At 46.7% G+C, this 20270-nt stretch overlaps 2 protein-coding genes across 5 annotated transcripts in view; one reads left to right on the top strand and one right to left on the bottom strand.

Moving 5' to 3' along the window:
- The window catches only part of HEG1 (heart development protein with EGF like domains 1), an 83457-nt gene that overhangs the window by 17898 nt on the left and 45289 nt on the right, over positions 1-20270 (bottom strand). For 3 of the 4 annotated variants that reach the window (XM_068546583.1, XM_068546585.1, XM_068546586.1), the window contains exons 10-15: positions 16853-16956; positions 14095-14153; positions 13687-13847; positions 9601-9735; positions 4676-4718; positions 4506-4543 (exon numbers count right to left, since the gene is read on the bottom strand). In XM_068546583.1, coding sequence (XP_068402684.1) covers positions 4506-4543; positions 4676-4718; positions 9601-9735; positions 13687-13847; positions 14095-14153; positions 16853-16956 — 540 coding nt within the window. Of the gene's footprint in view, positions 1-1018; positions 1874-4505; positions 4544-4675; positions 4719-9600; positions 9736-13686; positions 13848-14094; positions 14154-16852; positions 16957-20270 lie in introns of those variants that run through there. The other variant, XM_068546587.1, reaches the window with a different exon arrangement.
- On the top strand, positions 19199-19576 carry LOC137765709 (small nuclear ribonucleoprotein G). Its single transcript, XM_068545493.1, has one exon. The coding sequence runs from the start codon at positions 19251-19253 to the stop codon at positions 19479-19481; it is 231 nt and encodes a 76-aa protein (XP_068401594.1). The 5' UTR covers positions 19199-19250; the 3' UTR covers positions 19482-19576.

Below are 20270 nucleotides of genomic sequence, written 5' to 3'. Positions count from 1 at the left end.
TGGAAAAACACACATTGGAATTGGTGTCAGAATCGTACTAACCCGTAGGCCTTCCTTTAAAACTCTTGAACTCATTACAGACCTTTCCAGGTGGCCACATTCGTTTTATTTTATAATTCATTTAGTTCTCTTCCCTTCCCCCTCACTGTGCTCATTAGTGATGTGTGGTCAGAATTCTGCCTTTTAAATCTTTCCACTCCTCTTGCATCATCTTTCCTTTAGAACCCTGTTCACAGCATTCTTTTTTTTGTTTGTTTTTTCCTCTGTACCTCTTGAAATTTGCCTTTCGCACATCTACAGGCTGTAGTGCGGCCATAACACTCAAGAGTAGGGACAGGGCAGCATTCCCCTCTCCCAAGGCTGCTTCCTTTCAGTTCCGGCACAAAGTGAGTTGTTTGCTTTTAGCCGCATGAGACTTCCAGCTGACTGCTGGATAATTAATGATCTCTTCGTCCTCCTAAGCAGTTTGTTACGAGTGACTCTTGCCAACACATAGCATTTCCACTGGTTTGAGTTCTAAGCCCAATGTAACAACAAGGTGAAGACCATTAAAGGACACTTTCTACACCTGCCACCAGACTGTGGGGTGGGAAGACATGGCAGGAGGACCTTTAAGGTGAATGTCTGGTTTCACTGGAGGAGGACGAAGAGGCCCAGCCACGGGGAAAGAGACTCCACATCCCCACTGGAGAGACGCAGGACACCCGAATGGAAAGGATGACCTGCAGAAGGACGTGGTGTGGATAAGAAGGAGGGATGGATAAAAATGTCTGCGGCCAGAAGAAGGTAATCTGGGAAAATTATGTGTGTTCTATCATCACAAAGTGACACTAACCACAAACAGAAGAACGCCTTAGAGGATGGGACTGTAAAGAAAGATGTAAAACTGATGATAAGAGGGGAGTGGTTATGTAAACTAGGACATATCCAGAGAGTAGAACTCCACAGAACTATCAAAAGTGGCCTTATAAAATTATGTAAATGAAAACACTGCTCAGTTGACTAGGTTTAAAGGCAGGTTACAAAACCGTTTATTCTGTGAGACCCGATTTCCGTTAAAAAGACACACACATACATACCTCTGGTGTACTGCTTCCTAAACTTTGATATGTATACAAATCTGCATATTAACCAAATCTAGGGGTCTGGTTAAAATTCGGATTCTGATTCAGTAGGTCTGGAGTGGAGAGGCCTGAAAAGCTGCATCTCCAACAAGGTCCTAGGTGCTGTGGCTTCTGCTGGTCCTACTGACCAGCATTAGTAGCAAGGATATACACCAGGGTATTGAGTGATGTGTTTAATGGGTGATAAGGCTTGATTTTAGTTTTCTTCTTCCCTTGTATCTATTTTCTAATTAATTTGGGTTAAAGAAGGAAAATTAATGGGCATGTGTTGTTTTTACGTTATAAAAAGACAAAATTCACTTGCTTTAAAAAGAGAAAAAAGGTGAAGCAAACCACAAGGTCATGAGAGATATAATAAAACTGTGAGGAGGAGCCTCTATAAGATTCAAGCCAAGGAGGAAACACGCACACCTAAAAAAGGCTGGAGGGGCAAGGTGAAGTGAGGGACATTGTGACAACAAGTCTGTAAGAATTCTGGGGCCATCGGACGAGTGGTATCAGAGACAGGATTGTTGGAATCTGCGGCATAAAGAGGCACATTTCACATGGAAAGAAAATTAAAACGAGCAGTGATAAGACAGGTGCAGCCCTGCTCTGCCTGGTGTGGGCAGCCTTGCCAGGTGCGCAGAGGGGTCCAGCTGGGCCCGCACCGCCTCAGGGACTCAGGGACTCGAGAGGAGAACTTGTCCTGCCGGCTCCAGTTTGAAGGATATTCTCTGTGAGGAGCGACGAGTGAAATCTGGGCACCACTAGAAAGCGAATAGGGACTTTTAGAAAGGCAGTCAGAGGTTATGCCTGAAGCCAGAATGTATTAGAGCTGGCTGACTCCCAGGAATGTAGGCGTGAGGGAATCGCAGGGCCACGTGCGTGGCTGGACAGAGCTGGGCTCCCCGTCTCACGGGGCTTGGGCAGCAGAGTGTGTGTCCCCAGAAGCCTGCAGAGAGCAGTGTTTCTCTTCTATAAAAGATCCAGCCTGAGCCAGACCTCCAAGAAGGCACTTACTGTCTCTGGTGGTGACAGCAGAAGGGACAGGGGTGGGTGGTAGAGCTCTGCTATTTGGCACAAAACACTGAGTGACAAGCCACAGAACTCATACGGTGTTATCGCCATAGGTGGGGATGAAATCAGGTGCTCCGGATTCCTTAACCCACACCAGGGCTGATCTGAGACCGCAGAGAAAGGGGCTGTTGGCAGGTGCTTTTTATTATCAGTGACTATTAATTGCTTTGCAACACTGACACTAAGACTGATATCAAAGTCATAAAGTGGTATTCACACCCTCAGAGTTAACCAGAGTCACCCACAAAAGGTGGCCGGGAGCTAGCCCTCCAGGCTGGAGTCTGCCCTCTGCTAGACATTATCGTGATGACTCGGATAAAAGGGAGCAAAAAGAAGTCTCAGGAACAGAGAGAAATTCTGCTACTTCCAAGACCCCGACCCACATAACGCGGAGACACAGGAACTCACAGAACATTCAGTGGATGTAGTGGTATATCCTCTCCACATATACAGTAGTTAATGATCTCTGAAAAGCAAATCACTCACTGCCACTTAGAACAACGCCCGGCAGCTCACTCCCCTTTCCTTCAGCCCTTTCTAGGGCTTTTCCCTGTATCCATTTTCACTCTTCCATTTCCTGAGAAATATGAAGCATTTTCTAGTAAAACCTATTTAGGGAGCTGTTTGACTACAAGCAGGTTAGAAGTACTGCCTCATCCTATGAGAGGCCTGTCAGGGCCAAGGGGCCCCGGGAGGACTGGCAGGTGGGCTCTCTCACCTCCTGCTCCCTACCCCGAGATGGTCACATCTCCACGCGCGTCACCCTGTCTCACTCACGCTCTTATAAAACCAAGTACACCTGTGATATTGTGCCATAATAAGAAATATCTAGGGCTTCCGTGGTGGTGCAGTGGTTAAGAATCCGCCTGCCAATGCAGGGGACGCGGGTTCAAGCCCTGGTCCGAGAAGATCCCACATGCCGCGGAGCAACTAAGCCCGTGCACCACAACTACTGAGCCTGTGCTCTAGAGCCTGTGTGCCACAACTACTGAAGCTCGCGCGCCTAGAGCCTGTGCTCTGCAACAAGAGAAGCCAGCGCGATGAGAAGCCCACGCACCGCAACGTAGAGTGGCCCCCGCTCGCTGCAACTAGAGAAAGCCTGCGCGCAGCAATGAAGACCCAACACAGCCAAATAAATTAATTAATTTAAATAAATAAATAAAATCAATAATTAAAAAAAAAAAGAAATATCTATCTAGTCTTCACCCCCCACCCCATTTCTGGCATAAGAGCTTTTAAAACACTTGGAATTTCTGACTGATGGGGTGAGAGGAGCATCTCTTGTTAAATAAAGTCATGTCTACTTGTGGTCTAGTAAACTTAGAATATGGACTGTTGGCAGATTCTATGGAATGAGGGACAAAGCTGTCCTAAAATACTGAGTGTTACTATTCCTGCTACATTCTGTATCCCAGAATTTCTTTCAACAATTTTGAGGGTGACTGTAATTTCTCAGGTCTCAGTATAAGAAAATGTCAGTAAAAGTGATCTGGAATGAATCCCAACCGCTTCTCTCAAAGAAGTGAATTAACTGTGAAACTCGCCACGGGCACAGTCACCGCCACTCAACCCTCTTGTACCCAGGAGCACTGACGTCAGCTAGCAGCAGGGGACCCCCCCAAGTCTGCGTCCAGCCCTGACCCCCGCCCCAACGATACTGGTCTAAACGGCCCCACGTTCTCCTCTGCCCTCTGTCCTCCTCACGGCAGCCCGACTTGATTTTCTTGATCAAACTGCTTTCCTGCTCTAAGACTCTTGCTAGTGCCACAGTGGCTACTGATTAAAACCGAAACTCTCAGACTCCATCGAAAGTCCCAACAGTTTGGTCCCCACATACTCTGCCAACCTAATCCCCCATTCTCCGCCTTCCTCTCTTTCTGTCCTCAGCCACACCCACTTACACACTGTCCCTGAAAACCACGGGCCCAAGCTGCCCCAAGACCTTTGTTTAGGTTGTTCCCTCTGCCTGGATTCCTTCTCCCTCCATACCTGCCAGTCAAAGTCTTCCCAAACCTCCAATTCCATCCCCTCCAAGAAACTACCCAGGAGGCTCTTCTATTCTCCTTGGGTGTGGTCCATCCCTCTCTGCCTCAAACCTCATGCCTAATGTACTGATTAACACTCCACAGTCAGGCTATTTAGCAAAGTGTTTATCTCCCCTACAAACCTCCAGCCCCCGGAGAGCGCTCTGCTTTCCTCCCAGCACAGGAGCTGGGAAGACAGCAGATGTGAACTGAGGACAAGAGGAGGGGACAGACACCCTGCGTGCCAACAGCCGTGCCAGCCCTGCCCACGCAGAACTCGGGACTTCTGCATACTTACGGTTTCCACAGTTGAGACCACCAAGGCCGAATGGGCAACTGCAAGTCAACAAAGAAAAAGAATAAGGATTAGTTTCAAATATCAAAAGAAATAACTGAGGCAATTTACCTAAGTAACTTCTAAATAAGGTTTGGAACAAATTCATCAGAATAAATGAACATGGAGCCTACCTCATGCAGGTTTCATTTTCAAGCCTATATCCATCTTCACAGGCTGAAAGAGAAAAGGAAAATCCAGGAACGTGTCTATTGACTTCCCTTGGTCCAAACTGACAGTTAATAAAACCAGCCACCCTAAAGGCCACAACAGTATTCTAGATCCAGCAGGCTACAAACAGCTTTAGAATTACCTAAAACCTGGCCTAAATACTGTTGCCAGCTCAACTCAATTTTATCAAAAAAATTCTTAACCTCTTAGTGATTCTCAGTTTCCCAGCTATAAAAAAGAGGACAATAATAATATCTGTTTTATAGTTTCTTGGAGGAGATTAAGTAAAATAAGGCATGCAAAATGACTTAGCGCAGCACCTAGCACATAGTAACCACTAACTGTTTGTAGCTGTAATTATTATCCAACATATGCAATTATTTTTGGAAGTTCTCCATGGCCCCTGTGTAACATCCTTCCGTAAACTCAAAGACAAGTGCTTCACCTTCTTTAACGTAAGTCAAACCTTTAACCAGCTGTTGGCTCTATCAACCCCCTTCCATGAGGAAGTGAGAGCTGTGACACCTTCAGAGCCATGGTCCTGGTGGGGGCCTCAGTTTCCATAAGAGAACGCTCACCCTGTGGTCTGTGTAGGGGACTCTAGACATACCTAGATGAGCCCTAATCGGCACATCACCCAAGACCATAGCTTTGAACCCTCTGGCAGTGCAGCTCATGGACCACTGCTTCACTGAAGGCCTGTGGGCCAGCCATTCCCCTACATCAGCAGTTCCTGAATTGATCTGATCACAGAACATTTTCAGCATTACAATAAGCTGACAGAACACCATGAGCTGTAATGCATGCTTGGATGAAAGTAGACAATAAAAAATCTCCTCTCGGACAAATTCACTGCTGCAAGGAATGATAGAAATTTGATTCATGATTGATGTATGCCATGCGCTGCATACAAGAATCACAGGTAAGAAAAGGTACACAGCATAGAGCGGCGATCTCTGGACAGATAGCACACACGCTGATGGTGAGACGTGAGTGCCAGCAGCACACGTGGCTCAGAGGCTGCACGCCCTGCAGTCTGGGATGGGAGATCTCTCACAGACCTCCTGCATCCTCCTTTAAGGATCAGTGCATAATAATATTAACTACGTAGATGCGCTTAACTTTTTTCTTCCGTCTATTTTTTAACGTTAGACACTAAATGTTTCTAGTATCTATTTCGTTGTCATAGACGATCGATATATCACTAGAGTTTTGTGGAATGGTTTGGAAAATACTGTTCTAAATGATCTAAATTCTCTCACAGCAGATCAGGAGAGCTGTGAGCCTGCACTGCATTGTTTGGCCCCCTGGAATCACTTTTCCTGAGCTCTGCTCTCTTTATTAAGGGCAATCTATTACTAGCAGCAGCCCCAGGCAAGCCCCTAGGGTATTTATCACAGGCTGTCATGGACCACATTGCCACAATACCACTCAGTAACCTCGTGATGTGGATGCTTCAGAGAAACTTCTCTTGGGCCCTGGGGCCTAGAAACATGCGGATGGGCCTAAAGAACTCTGCTTTATTTGATGGTCGCCACTTCTTTCAAAATCATGTTGCTCTCTGCCTCAGTGTCCAGGAAGCTCAGAACTTGAGTGAGTGGCCTATCTTTAGGAAACGTGCGGGAACTTAAGGTATATCTTTCTGCATATTCATTTTCCTTCTAGCCTCAACAAAGTAGTCATTTTATTTCTCCTTCAACCTGATTTACCTTTTAAATTAAATCTCATTTTGTTGCCATGAATTTTCATTAGGCACTTCAAATCTTTTTTGCAACAAGGTAGAGCATAATCATATCCCACTTCAGGAAAGAGTAATGAGGCCCCTCTCCCAAATCTTTGATACCTTTGAGTTCTCTGAGTTCTCTGAGCTGGCCTTACTCAGCTGGGGCCTTGTCTAAGGAACAAGCTGAGACCTCCTGTCTCCCTGGCGTGGAAAGCACCACGCCCTGGCAGTCCTTGTGCTATGGCCGGGTCGTGGGAGCAGGGGAAGCCGCCCTGGATGAGCCATGGCTCTGTCTGCAGGGCAGCTACACGGGGACTGCTGGCATCCCAGTGACTCTTCCCCACCCATCTCAGCACTGAGGCAGGCTGATGTCACACTAGTCTGTTCTATTCTGAACACTTCTTCCTGGAAATATTTTTACATCAGATCTACCCACCCAACCCTCATCTGCTGGGTGGGAGCTTTCCACCCTGTGGCTGTCATCCAGCCAGATGTAAGGTCCATCTCTTGTCCTGCCTACGAGCTGATGGGCTGGGCTGTTTTCACTTAGCTTCAGAAGTGGCCCGGCTCCCTGGTGTAATGATATTTCCTTATTTCAGATGGGTTCATTCAGTCATTCATCAAAGACTGAGTGCTACCGTGGGCCTGGTGCTGCTCTAGGGGCTCTTGGAGGGAAACCTTGTCATAAGGCACTCCAGTGCGCCTTGGGATCCAGCTCCTCATCTCCATGCCCTAGAGGGACCCTGACCCGCAGAACACTGAAGATGAAATGAATGTGGCAACAGCCAGCATATACACCCAAAGTGGGCTTCCCCTATTGATACGGAACACAAGCAAATTTGAGCCTTCTGGACTTTTAAATAAAAGACCAGAAGTACATGGTGGAGTCGTCAGGGTTCTTTTGTTCCCTTGCAGGAAACCAGATCAAGACCTGCCAATCTTGTCCTATCATATATGCTGCCCTATCATCCAATTGTTCATTCAACAGACATTTATGGAACCCCATAATGTGCAAGCATATTCTAGAGACAGGCACCCAAGGTATCTGCAGTCTAGTTAGAGAAAGAGACCTGCAAACAGGTGGCTGGAATTCATCAGGATATCTGCATGATGGAAGGAAGCTAAGACATCTACGGGAAAGACACCTACTTTAATTTTACATGATGCTTTGAAAGTCTGGTAAAGACATTTTATGTGAGACACTGAGAAGCTGTGTGTGTGCATACAATAAAGAACAATATACAGTTGCTAATGTACAACTGCTAATTGCAGAGATTTAGAAAACACACACCCACATGCCTTTATCCTCGATTTACACCAGGGACTGACCCCGGATTTGAGGTGTCCGAGAGGGTACTTCTTTTAACTATCCCCGTGCTCCAGCACCAATGGCCAGAAGATGTCACTGTAACCCCTCAGAAACCAGCTGACCGGGCTGTGGCCCAGGGAGCTCCGGGATCCATTCATGGAGCTCTGATGGCCATGGGTGAAAATCTAACCAACAGGATACCGCAGAAAGCAGGCTGCACAGGGCCTCGGCCACAAGCCCAAAAGCTAACCACGGTTTTCTTATGCCGAGTCTCCAGTCATTACTTGATAGACATAAGGTTTCCGGTGCCTGTGTCACTGCATCTGGTAAATCTTTGACAGCTCTGCTATTGCTAATGCTAGTCTGTAAGCGACACAATTATAGAACTACTGACTTGGAAAGAGAGGGAAATGACTCACGCCAGCCAGAAGCAAAGGTGGCAGGGCTGCTCTTGAGGCCGCCTGAAATTGCAGAGGCACTGCGTACAGAAACGACTGCTACTCTACCCCACGTAGCCACACGGCCTCCAGCACACATGGACGTCAGCAGAGGTTACCTTCACACATGAAGTGGACTCAGTGTCCCAGTTTCTAAGACGGGCCAGGAGCACTTTGCATGAAACCAGATAAGAGGGAACTAAGAAGCATCACCTCGGTATCAAAGCGGCAGACTGACAGGGCACTGAGAAGCGCTGTGAGCTTCAGAATCAGGCCTGTTGCCCCACAGAGTTGGTCCCCCTCTTCAAACCCCACCCAGGGCCTGTGTGCAGAGCTGAGGAGGTGCACTTTCAAAGCACCTAAGTCAGAGGGTCTGAAGCTCAGGATGAGAGCACTGCCCTGAAATGTATTTTTATCCTCTCCTCTAATGGGAAGTCCTGACAGAAATAAGTGGCATGTCATCTTTCCCCAGGATGCCATTTTAACTCAGATTCCAGTACATCTGTCACCAGCAGGCATTGACTGAGCAGGAAAACTGGGCCATACACGTTCTCATGTGATGCGAGGCCTAAGGCTACGTGACGCCTTTATGTTGCTAGTTTTCCTGTGATCATGAATTGCAGCAGGGTTTCGTAAGTCAGGGTACCCAGTGCTCTGGACTTGAATTCATTTTATTTTAAAGCAGTATTTTTGCACTGCACTCACTGACCAGCCTTCGTCTCAAACTGGATGAAGTTAATCCTCACCTAAGAGATTAGCAGAACTGGGTTTCTGCCTTGAAACCTTTAAAACCAGAACTCATTGGTTCAACAACCACCTGGGTAAAACACAAGAGCAAAGGCTGATGGCTTACAAAGTACCTCCATAACCACTGCCCTCTTTAATTCTTAGAATATCCAATGAAGTATCACTGCACCCATTTCACAGAAGAGGAAACTCAAGCTCAGCGAAGCAAAGTGACTTGCCCGAGATGATACAGGACGGGCAGGCAGAGTGGGGCTCTGACTCAGCCCCACTGGCAGCCGGGCTGCCGGCTACCACTAAAAGGTACAGCCCTGCTTCCGTGCTGGTATTTTCATTTTAAAAGATTAGCAAACAATAGAATAAAGCGTTGGGAATTAAAACAGTAATTTTTCTAATTTCCTCTAATTAGGAGAAAAAAAAAAAAGGCCTGGCCACCCCAGGCATTCCATTCTCTTTTCTTTTCCTTTGAATCTGGTTGGCCAGACCAGTGTGCACCAGTCAGAGATAATGCTATTATTCCAGGGAGATAACATATTCAACTCTGCTGGGAGCCAAATAACTAGGACCGGTTACCCCCAGATTAGAACAGTCACCCCTAGAGCAGAGAGAGTGCCCCGGGCAGAGAAGAGCACCTTCCCCGCCCCCTGGGCCACAGAGCCCCAGACCTGCCGGTACCTCGGCAGGAGTGGTCCATCTTGTTGAACTGGAAGTAGCCAGACTTGCACTGGCACAGCGCGACCCCGTCCAGATCGGTGCAGATGGAGGTCTCTTTGTCGCATTCTGGAGTCTTCCGCTTGCACAAGCTGCCCGCTAGAATGGAAAAACAAGACAGTGAAACAGAACAAAACCTCTTCCACGTCGAGCATTAAGATGCGTGAACTTTCTATTTCAAGAGGCTCGGAGAACAGTTTCCAAAAGAGCCTGCGTGGTGCGCCGCCCCTCCCGGAGGGCACTTCGCACTGCCTTCTGCCGCTCCTCCCCCGAGTCGGCCCCCCGCCCTGGGTCCGTTAGTAAAAGTTCACAGGGCAGAAAACAAACCCAGAAGAAACGGGGTGCCGTCACCACCTCCAGCGTCCCCTGCAAACACAACCCTCAACAGGTGGGATCCTCTGCACCTTCACGCTCTAGGGCTGCAGGGGAGAATCGGCACAAATCCAGAAAGCGTGACCCGCCCTCTTAGGAGGAAGGCCTGTCTCGGCTGAGGTGTGTCCCGGCTCTGTGTCCATCTGGCCTCAAGGGACGCAGCGCCTGCTGTGGCAGGTAGCCTGCTGCCAGGCAGACTGACTCCGAGGAGAGGTGTGGAAGGTAAGCCGGGCTCTATGTGTTCTGTCACTGCCCGCCTGCCCACTATACTGACGCCCGCCTGCCCACTATACTGATGCCCGCCTGCCCACTATACTGACGCCTGCCTGGGGCTTGCTTGGCTCTGGGTCGTCAGCACCTGGCCATGTGGGCCATGCTCATTTCATGGATGACAAAGAACTCTTTCATTATTATCAGAAAGCATTCATTGTTGGGCATGTAGCCCTGTCTGAGGTTGTACGCAGTGAACCCTCTCTCGGGTTGTATACAGCAGGCCCGCTCTGAGTTTGTATGCAGTGGGCTCTCTTTGAGGTTATGTACAGCAGACCCTCTCTGAAGTTGTAAACAGTGAACCCTCTCTCAGGCTGTATACAGCACGCCCTCTCTGAGTTTGTACACAGCAGGCCCTCTCTGAGGTTGTATACAGTGGACACAACGAGGGTGCTTTTTACCATCTAAGGTAGGTCTAACAAAAAAACATACGTAATTGGGGTATACAGACAATAGAACAAAAATATGAAATCACTTGGATAGTGGACAGTAGCTTATTTACACTATGTACAGGGTGAGACTGATCTACGCCGCTGTTTTTGGCGGGCGTGAGCAAGGTCAGCGTGAGGAGAGAGCCGAGGAAGGGCCACGTGTACACTGGGCAGTGAGGTGTGGGCTCCCTTCTCCCACCTTAAGGAAAACACCAACCGATTCAGAAACCAGGTGTCAGCTCTTAACACAGCAAAGCTATACCCCTACCCCACCCCAGGCAGGTTCTGGTGACAGGGACCCCGGCATCTGCCTCCTTGTCTGAGTCTCGAGAGCTCGGGGCCAGTGGGTGGCTTGGTCACAGGAGGTTAGTTTAGGACACAACTTCAGCTCTCAGAGCTGAATTTCCTGCCTTTATCAGTGGAAGCTGGCATGCTAAATCAGAACCTATTGGTGTGTGTGATACAATTTCCTTTGTTTATTGTGAAAGGTTTGTATTTAAGGGAGAAAAATGAAAAATGGAAAATCTCACCAGGCAAACACGGTGAAGCTGGCACAGAGGGGCACTAAACGGCCACAATCTCTCATCTAAAGCCTTAATATAAAGAAATATCTCCAGCACAGAAGGCCGTCCAGGCTGGTACTAGTTGGTGCAGCCGCCAGCCTGAGTTGCCTGGCCTGATTAGATATTTTCTGGAAGCCAATGTCACGTTTGCCCTCCACCCTGCCCATGAATCCCGCCTGCTGGCAAATACTGCTCGCCCTGCTGAAGCAACTCTTCCCTGCATAGAAGCAGATTCACTTGAAGGCAGGGAGAGCTGGCCCCGCCTTTGCGATGGAGGGGTTGCTATCCTCAAAATTCTTAAAGAACATTCTGTCATCAGTCCATCCAATGGAACCACGTATAATGATGCCGTGTTCATTTTAAGCCTGGCGATGTGATTTTTCTGCATCTACAATTCCCATGGTCCTTCCTGGGCATAACATCCGCCAAACAGACAATGAGAATTTATGTGAATCTAAAGCTGGGACGCTCCCTGGGGGATTTCCAAGGACTCTAAACCTCTGGAGAGATGAGAGCTACAGTTCTCTGAAAGGCGAGGAAGTAGATGTTTTGTGAATTGAAGGGGAAAAACCTGCCCTTGCAAGGGCAGTGTCCAGAGTGGCCCGGCGCCTCCCACGTGTTGGGAACACGCAGATGTCAGAAGCTGACAGCTCCCCCTGGTCCAGCCTGCCTCTCTAGCACTCAGAGGGGTGAGTGAGAGACCAAGCAGTGTGTTGGCAAAACCTGGAGAAGCCCTGGGAGGGAAAACAGAGAGGTGAGGCTGTTTTCACCCAAGACGCGTGGCCGTCTTTGTCCTCAGGGGCTTGGAAAGCAGAGGCAAAGAATGGGCACCAGTACATGTGGGGACAGGAGGTCTGTGGGAAATCTCTGTACCTGCTTCTTAATTTTGCTGTGAACCTAACACTGCTCTAGAAAAAAGTCTTTAAAAAAAAAAAAAAAAAAAGGGACCTTGGCAAGGAAGACAGGAGCTTTCCCATAAGCTACATCTGAGCAGTTGGAAGAATGGGGGTCAGAGAGTGGGCAGGGCTGCCACGGGCATGGCCCTTAAAATCCAAATATCTTGCCACTTGATTTGCAAAACATGAAATACGTTTACTAAGGACAAAAAAGTAACCTAATATAATGCTGACCACGTAGCATGTATTCCACACGTGTTTAGTGAACTGCAAGGTCCCCTTCCTACTTTCTGGGGAGGAAAAATTGGAACCTTTAAATCACTGGCAAGAGAAAGAAACTAAAATCAAAGTAGAGTACAGTGTGATGGGGCAGGAATTTTTTAACCATTTCCCCATTGAAGCTGAATGATAGCAACTTGAACTCCAGAATGCTTAGCTCCCTTTTTTTTTTTTTTTTCCAAGTGAATAGCCCTTAAATGGGCAAAGCTCTAGCATTTATCCCTGAGCAAAAGGTTAACTGCCAGCTCTGTAATGCACGGTCCACAAGGAGGGCTCTCCAGACCTGCTCTTACAAAGCTCTGGCTCATCGGGAACGTCCTGGATCTCCAGCATGCAGAGCACCAAACCTGCTACCTACAACTTAGTCTAGCATCTGGGCACCAGATGGGGAGGTTCCCTCCGACTCTGCATCCCTCACCAGTCCTATGTGTAGTAAAATGAGCCAACCAGAGCCAGCTCTGACCACTTATGAGACACAGCAGGGGCAAGCCCCCCTGCATGAGGGAGCACTTTTGATTCCAGCAGAGTTTTCCCATCCCAGAGGCGAAACCTCCCCTCCAAGACCCGAATTTGCCTTCCAAACTTGTTTCTAATCCCTTTCTTCAGCTGCTTCACATCAGATGCACTGTAGAAGCTTTCAACAAAAACAGATAAAGAACAAGAAAAGAGAAATCACAGACTGTGAGCAGTTTGGCCTCTAATCTTCTAGTCTTGTTTCTGTGCATTTAGAATTTGCAAACAAATACACAGAAAGACGGGTGATTCTGCACATGCTTTTTTTTTTAACCAAATGGTATGTCATGATCAAGGTTTGGAGCCATTGACAAGCATGTACATTCTGTGTGTGAATTTCTATCTCCCCAGAGAGAGCAGGAACCTTTCAAGGGAAAGAAGAGTGGTTTTTGCTCCATTACATCAGCTCCTACATCCCTTCCAATACTAATGCTGTAGAGAAGAAATAGAAACAGTATGCCAAGGACTGGGGGCCTTCAAGGCTGTGTGTACAGGACTCCGTGTGTGTGTGTGTGTGCGCGCGCGTGCGCCCACGTATGTATGTGTGTGTGTCCGTGCATGTGTACACAAAGATGCACACACACAAAGGCCTTGTGCTTAATGCCCATTTCAAAGACAGGCTGGTTCTGTGACAAGTTTCTTGGACCTGAGCCCTGAATGCCTTACACTTCTACCCTCGGTCTGTGCCTAACTGAATGGGTGGGGTTCTCCCAGAGGGCCTCTTACCTCTAAAGATCCGCCTCTGAGACCCCAAGAGCTGGCAGACCTCAGCAGAGGCCCTGCAGGAGTTGACACATTTCTGCATCCCATCGGCCAGGTCGAACAGTGTCACGTTGGAGGCCAGGGAAAAGGTGGTTTGCAGTGACATCACCACCACACTGGGCTCCCTACAGGCAAAATATGTAGGTTTTAATTGTCCTAAGATGACATGTGGGCCCCAGGTCTTCTGGAAAATGAGTGTCCTCCCCATTCTCCAGTGAGGGCCTGGGAGAGCATGAAGTTCCAGTGACCTTGGCCCTGGATCACCCTATGGCCCAATCAAAACAAGGCCCAGTTTTGTTGCCATCACCCATGTTAGAACATCCTTCCCTTTCTATAGACTGGTTCACAAACTAATATAATCCTGTTACTTACCTAGAAGCATGAGCTGTGGATCGGGTATAACCAGGTAATGTTGAAAAACACACATTTAACTGAAAGGAAGAACAGGTTTATCGTTAACTGTGAGTCAGACAAAAGCCTTGAACCTAGAACGAATTTCCTATTTTCAGGATCAAATAGGCGTTTTCCAGCCATCAAGTTGTCAGCAGGCGGCCTTACGCAGGAGTGGTGTCTTTTTGTTCCTTTCTTAAATGCCTTTCTGCTCTTATTCTGTTGTTCCATGAGTACAAAGGGAGAGAGGCAGATAGTAAATCAGTGGGGAAAATCTTGGCAGGAAATGATGTTCGGAACAGCACCCTTGGATGCAAAACATCTTCAAAGGAGCAGATCTCTTCTAAGACCCAGGGTTTCAAAAACCTCAGAGGCAACTGTTTATTTGGACTTTGCATAGTGAACAAGCCTCACTGAAAAGGCTGGGTTCCTTTCAGCTACCCCAGGTCTGGCAGGCCTGACACAGACCCCTCATAATCTACAATGAGTTGACCTAACTCACAGATAGGTCCTCTTCAATAAGGCTCTCCATAGGAAATTACATTACATGGGTCAAGAGCCCTTTTGTTCAGAGCAAATTAAGAGCGACTCTCCCTGTGTTTGCCTTGTGCCCTCGGAAAGAGCAGAAAATCCCTGTGGGGCATGAAGTACATGCCTGCTTCTCCACTCCCCCCCACAGTAGGGGCTGGGGATTCCTTTTATGCAGCAGAGGGTCTCAATACCTTGACCAATGCAACCCACCTGTCTTCAAAGCCTGTGTGTCAGACACATCTCACCCTTCACAAGGTGGATTCAAACACGGGATGCTGTCAAACCCTTTTTTGGCTTTGTATGACATTGCTTTATATTCACAAGGTAATGATTTATTATTATTATTACTTAAACTTTTTTTCCCAGGAAGAAACAGAAATAGCACATTTCAGAACAGAACGGCACCTTGGGAAAGGCTACTTGAGTCATAGCCTAAATCTTCTCTAGTCATAACCAAATCTTCACTATATCCTGGGGGTGGGGATGTCACATCACTAATAAATTATATGTTGATACTGGGTAAAAATCAGCAAATCAGATAAGTCACTGAGCACCGTGTAATGGGAAGAACTGTACCTCTGCACGAGTTTCTGAGCCCCTGTACTATCTTAGAAGGAAATATTGACCTACAACCGAACTAAGAGGCAGCTGCGGTGCAGTGCCAAGAACACCAGGTATAGGGTTAGTAGACGTAAAACCCTGTCATATAGTAAAGAATTTGACCTTACGCAAAGAGAGATCTGGCCCTTGACTACTGGGAGGTAATTTCTAAGCCTTTGGAATGTCCTGCCTTTGTTTACCTGGAGACCCTGGGCTGCTCCAGATAATCTAACAGTGTGATTTATGGTGGGGTTTGGGGTTACCTCTCCAGAGGGGCTGGAGACTGAGGTCAGCCATATGGGCAGTTGACTCTCTGTGTTTTGGCTCTAGACACCAAGGCTCGGGTGAGTCTCCCTGGTTGGTGATACTCTATGAATATTGTACACATCATTGCTGAGAGGAGTTAACCCTGTCCATGACCCCATGGGGAGAGGACGACTGGGAGCCCTGAATTTGAATCCCTCCTGGACTCTGCCCCATGCATCTCTTCCCTTAGCTGACTGTAACCTGGATCTTTTCACTGCAATAAACCGTAACCACAAGTAGAACAGCTTTCAGTGAGATCTGTGAGTCCTTCTAGTGCATTATCAAAACTGAGGGTTTCTTGGGGACCCCCAAACTCGCAATTGGTGTCAGAAGTGAGAGTGGTCTCTAACTTTGCACCTGCTCTGTGTAAACTCGGGCAATGTCACTCACTTCCAGAGCCTGCCAGTTTTCCCTCTGTAAAAGTGTTGGCAATACCTCTTATAAGAGTGACGCATCTGGTAAAGTTCCTGTCACAGAGTAGATGCTCAGTAGATACAGAAATGGAATTGGAATCTACATGTTACACAGATAAAACCCATGGTCCCATAAAATCCTATAGGTGTTGGCTAATATACTCTTACCCATAAAGAACAAGTAAAATTAAAATCAGAAAGCAATCTCTAAAACTCATTTTGATGGCAAATTTCAATTTTCTGAGCACCAAATCTTAGACTATGGTAGCAGCTGAGAGGCAAAATTTACTATCTGAGCTTCATTTCTATCTCTTCTTCTTTCCTCTCCATTTTTCTTTCTTGCCTTTTTCCTGGCAAAAAGCAGGCAAGGAGGGAAAGAAGAAGAATCAAAGGCCCCTAGATAATCTACTCAGTGAATTCTCAACCCTGGATAATAGGATTAACTGTTCCACCTTTGGCATTCCCTTGAGAAAAAAGCATCATTCTCTCCAGGTTCCAAAACACAGACAGAAAAATCACACAGCATGTCAACAGCAGATGGGACCGTAGGATTTTCTGGGTCTTTCTGCTTCACCAACAGCTCTTATTGGTGCATGTCACCTAAATGTCTGTAACTATGAGTCTGAACATGGAAAAGAAATGCCAAGGCACCGATAAAGGCTGCATGGGAAGACACATTAGAAGAAATGCTTCTACCGGCATCACTGGTTCTCAACACCTCCCTTCTATTTCCGAGAGGCCTTTAATTTTACCCTAAAGTTCACCTTCCAAGTATAATAGAAATGAACTGCCCAGGAGATACAGCTGATCCCCAGGAGGTTCCCGATTCTGAATAAAATCTGTTCTAGAAAACAAAGGACTAGCAGGAAGATGCCTTTCGGGAAACCTACCGTTTTGGTGATCTCATTTTCAACTTCACGGAGGTCTGAATGTTTTTCCACGGTGGTATTAAGAAACATTTTCTTTAATTTAAATTCTGTCACGAAGGTTCTAACTGAAAATGAAAACATAACCTGTTAGACCTCACAAGGTCCACCTACGCAAGGCTGAGTGTCTGTAAATCTCAAGGCACCCAGCTTTCCTCCACCTCCCAGGATGCTCTCTGTGCATTTCTTTCTCCTGGAGGGTGGAGACCACTCCTCCCTCTTCGGGGCTCCTCTAGCAATGGGAGCACCGACTGAGCTGAACTGAAGACTCAGTCTGAGCAGACCTTTGGGTGAGAGGCTCCAAAGGGCCCTTTGCGTATGTGTGAGGGCTCTGAGAGAAGGAGCTTTCCTCGTCTCTCCAGTGGCCTCCCACATCTTAGATGCTCAGTGAAGCTGTAACAGAGAAGAGAGATGAGCTGGTCTAAAGAACGCACTTCCAGGAAGAGGGGAGGGAGACATGGGTTGGAAAGACAAATGCTCGTGGGCCCCTATAAAGCTTCGGATGGAGGAAAGCTCTTTCTCTCTAGATCTTTTACCAAGTTAGTCAGCCCTCCACTTCAAGGGCGTGCTCTGGTTTCCTCTTCTCATGAGAGTCACCTCCATCCATTCCCCATTCCTCTTGCTCAGAGGAAATGCCTGTTCTATCATTGATAAAAGAGGCTTCCAGAAGCCAGGTTACTTCCCAAGATCACCCAGCTCCCAAGGGCCAAAATTAACATTTAACGTCATGTGTGTCCATCTTCCAAGTTCTTCTTTCCCCCTAAACCCCCAGTCCCCTGAGGAATCTCATAGTCTAAGGACAACCAAGTGGCTACAGAGAAAGGTGTCAAACATCTGTAGCAGGACTCCGCTCAGGGGGCTGCCAGACTCCACGACTACAAGCCACGTAATGAAAATAACCCATATTCAAGATACTGTTGGGTTCAGACATGAAAGAAAGTAGCTCCATTTTCACGGCCCATTTCACTCATAAAATAAAATTCTAGTTAACATCAACTTGTGCTGATTGGGCCTGAGGGTGATAGAACTTACAAATGGGCAGGCAATCAAAAATTAGGACAGCCTGCTTTATATCTGGCTCTTATCTTCCTTTAGATTCAATTCTTATCTTTCCCTCTGGACAAGAAAAAAATATAAATAAACCCAAACACAGAAACACATGAAGCTGCTCTTTCATAGAAAGCTTGCCTGCTGAATTAAGAAAAAGGCCCACAAATGAGCCAGGGAAAACATTTAACATCTTATACTTACTGTCTAAAGCCCTTAATCCTTATTTAACATCTTTTTGCTTGTTCTACAGTTCAGTGAAGCCAGCTGCTTAGGACTCTTTCTGAGAAGCAGGGAGCTCTTTGAAAACATTCCTGGCCAAATGAAAGCGTTTCAGCATGCTCTAATTTGCATATTCCTCTGATGTTTATGAACAATGAAGCTAAATGACTTGAAAAGGGAAAGATGATTGTTAACACAATAAGTGGCTCTCCTCCTGATGCATGGTGCCTGTGGGACCCTCCACACACAGGCTTCCAGAACAGTCACCCCACCCCTTCATCCTCCCATCTCACAGGTCTAGGTCTGTGCCCAGACTCTGTGCAGAAACATATATATGGTAACCATCAGGTACACAGATCTCTTCTGAACCAGGACAGTAAATGTGGCCTCTGCATCTGTGTGAATACGAATAAGGCACCACAGTGTCCCCCCCAGCCCTGCCCTCTCCCAGACACATTCCCATCTTCACGCTGCAGTTACATCATCTGGCTTTAGGGCAATTTTTAACTGTTGATTTACACAGGTTATCTAAATGATTTTTTAAAGATCCAAAATTATTGTTTTATATTCAAAGTAGTTTATCATTTTCATTGCTTTCAGCTCTGGTCCAAGAGATTAGAAGACTAATGTCAAAGGATACCTCCCATCTGGAGACCCCTACCATTTTCCAAGCTTGCTCAAATATATTATTTATTTGATCTTCATAATAACCCTGAGTAGGAAGCAGAGCAGGTGGTAATCTGATTTTACAGATGAGGAAATTGATGCTCAGGGGTCAGTGTGCTGTAGGTGCTGGACATGGAGCTGGAAGCCTGGCATTTGAGTCCCTGGCAAGTGTACTTTCATACTGTTTCAAAATAAAATCATTTCCATCATCTCCATTCTTAAACTGAAAACTCCTTGCTGATTTCTTACAGGGTGTAGCTAAAAGGAATAGGTGACCCAACTGCAAATAATCTATTAGAATACGAGGACTTCTCAACTTTGACTGATGTCTATATTCCCAGATTTTTCTTCCTTAAAAATAACGCTTTTGGTGAGGGACGACTCGAATTCCGTTTGGAGGCATCTTTGAGCTCCTCGAGTAGACATCATGAGCAAAGCTCACCCTCCCGAGCTGAAGAAATTTATGGACAAGAAGTTATCATTGAAATTAAATGGTGGCAGACATGTCCAAGGAATATTGAGGGGATTTGATCCCTTTATGAATCTTGTGATAGATGAATGTGTGGAGATGGCAACTAGTGGGCAACAGAACAATATTGGAATGGTGGTAATACGAGGAAATAGTATCATCATGTTAGAAGCTTTGGAACGAGTATGAACAATGGCTGTCTTCACCAGAGAAATCAACTGCTTCCACATGTCCCCTCTCCACATTTTACTACGATGAAAATTGGGTCGTGTACATTTTCTTACTGAACTTTTTTGTTAAATAAACTTCTGTAATAGTCAAAAAAAAAAAAATAACGCTTTGACTTGATCCTTGTATTTTAAACAATTTTCTAAATTCTACCATTATTTTAGTAGGGTACCAACTATTGAAATACATTTCTAGCCCCAAGATGGAGCTGCACCTGCCTGGGGTGCCACGTCAGCAAGTCAAACTTTAGAGTTCCTGTAAACGCTCCCCTTGACCAGTAATGCAGCACATCAGTCAGCCAATCCCCAACAGCGAAGCCAACTCTGGGCTCTATACTTATTTCCTTGTTCCTTGACCTTTCTAAATAAGGTCAGATATGCAACCCCAGCCAATCATGCCCTGTGTCCGCGTTGCTGCTTCTACACGCTATAAATCTCACTCTTGCCCATAGTGGCTCAGAAAGAGTGTTCCTTCCACTGCTGTGAGGCCCTGTACTTCCCCAGTCCATGGACTGCTTTCCCTTGAGTAAAGGACATCAAACTTGTTACCAAATTGTTTTAGTTTTGTCATTTGACACCACCTTCTTAAAAACTCTGATTATTCCCCTCAGCCTATGGGCAATGCAAGTCATGCAAATAACACTTTCAAAGGACACAGACATTTGCTCTCTCAAAAAAACATTTACTGAGCACTTTTTCTGTGTTGAGTATGACACTGGGCAATATAAGATGATTCCAAGTTGAGTCACTG

Source organism: Eschrichtius robustus, chromosome 6 (genome assembly GCF_028021215.1).
Source record: "Eschrichtius robustus isolate mEscRob2 chromosome 6, mEscRob2.pri, whole genome shotgun sequence".
Taxonomy (NCBI): domain Eukaryota; kingdom Metazoa; phylum Chordata; class Mammalia; order Artiodactyla; family Eschrichtiidae; genus Eschrichtius; species Eschrichtius robustus.
The sequence above is the reverse complement of the archived record's forward strand: the minus strand, read 5'-3'. Positions and strand labels throughout refer to the sequence as shown.

Bases quoted from the DNA above. Each gene is read 5' to 3' on its own strand.
- LOC137765709 (XM_068545493.1), top strand. From the start codon at position 19,251: ATGAGCAAAGCTCACCCTCCCGAGCTGAAGAAATTTATGGACAAGAAG.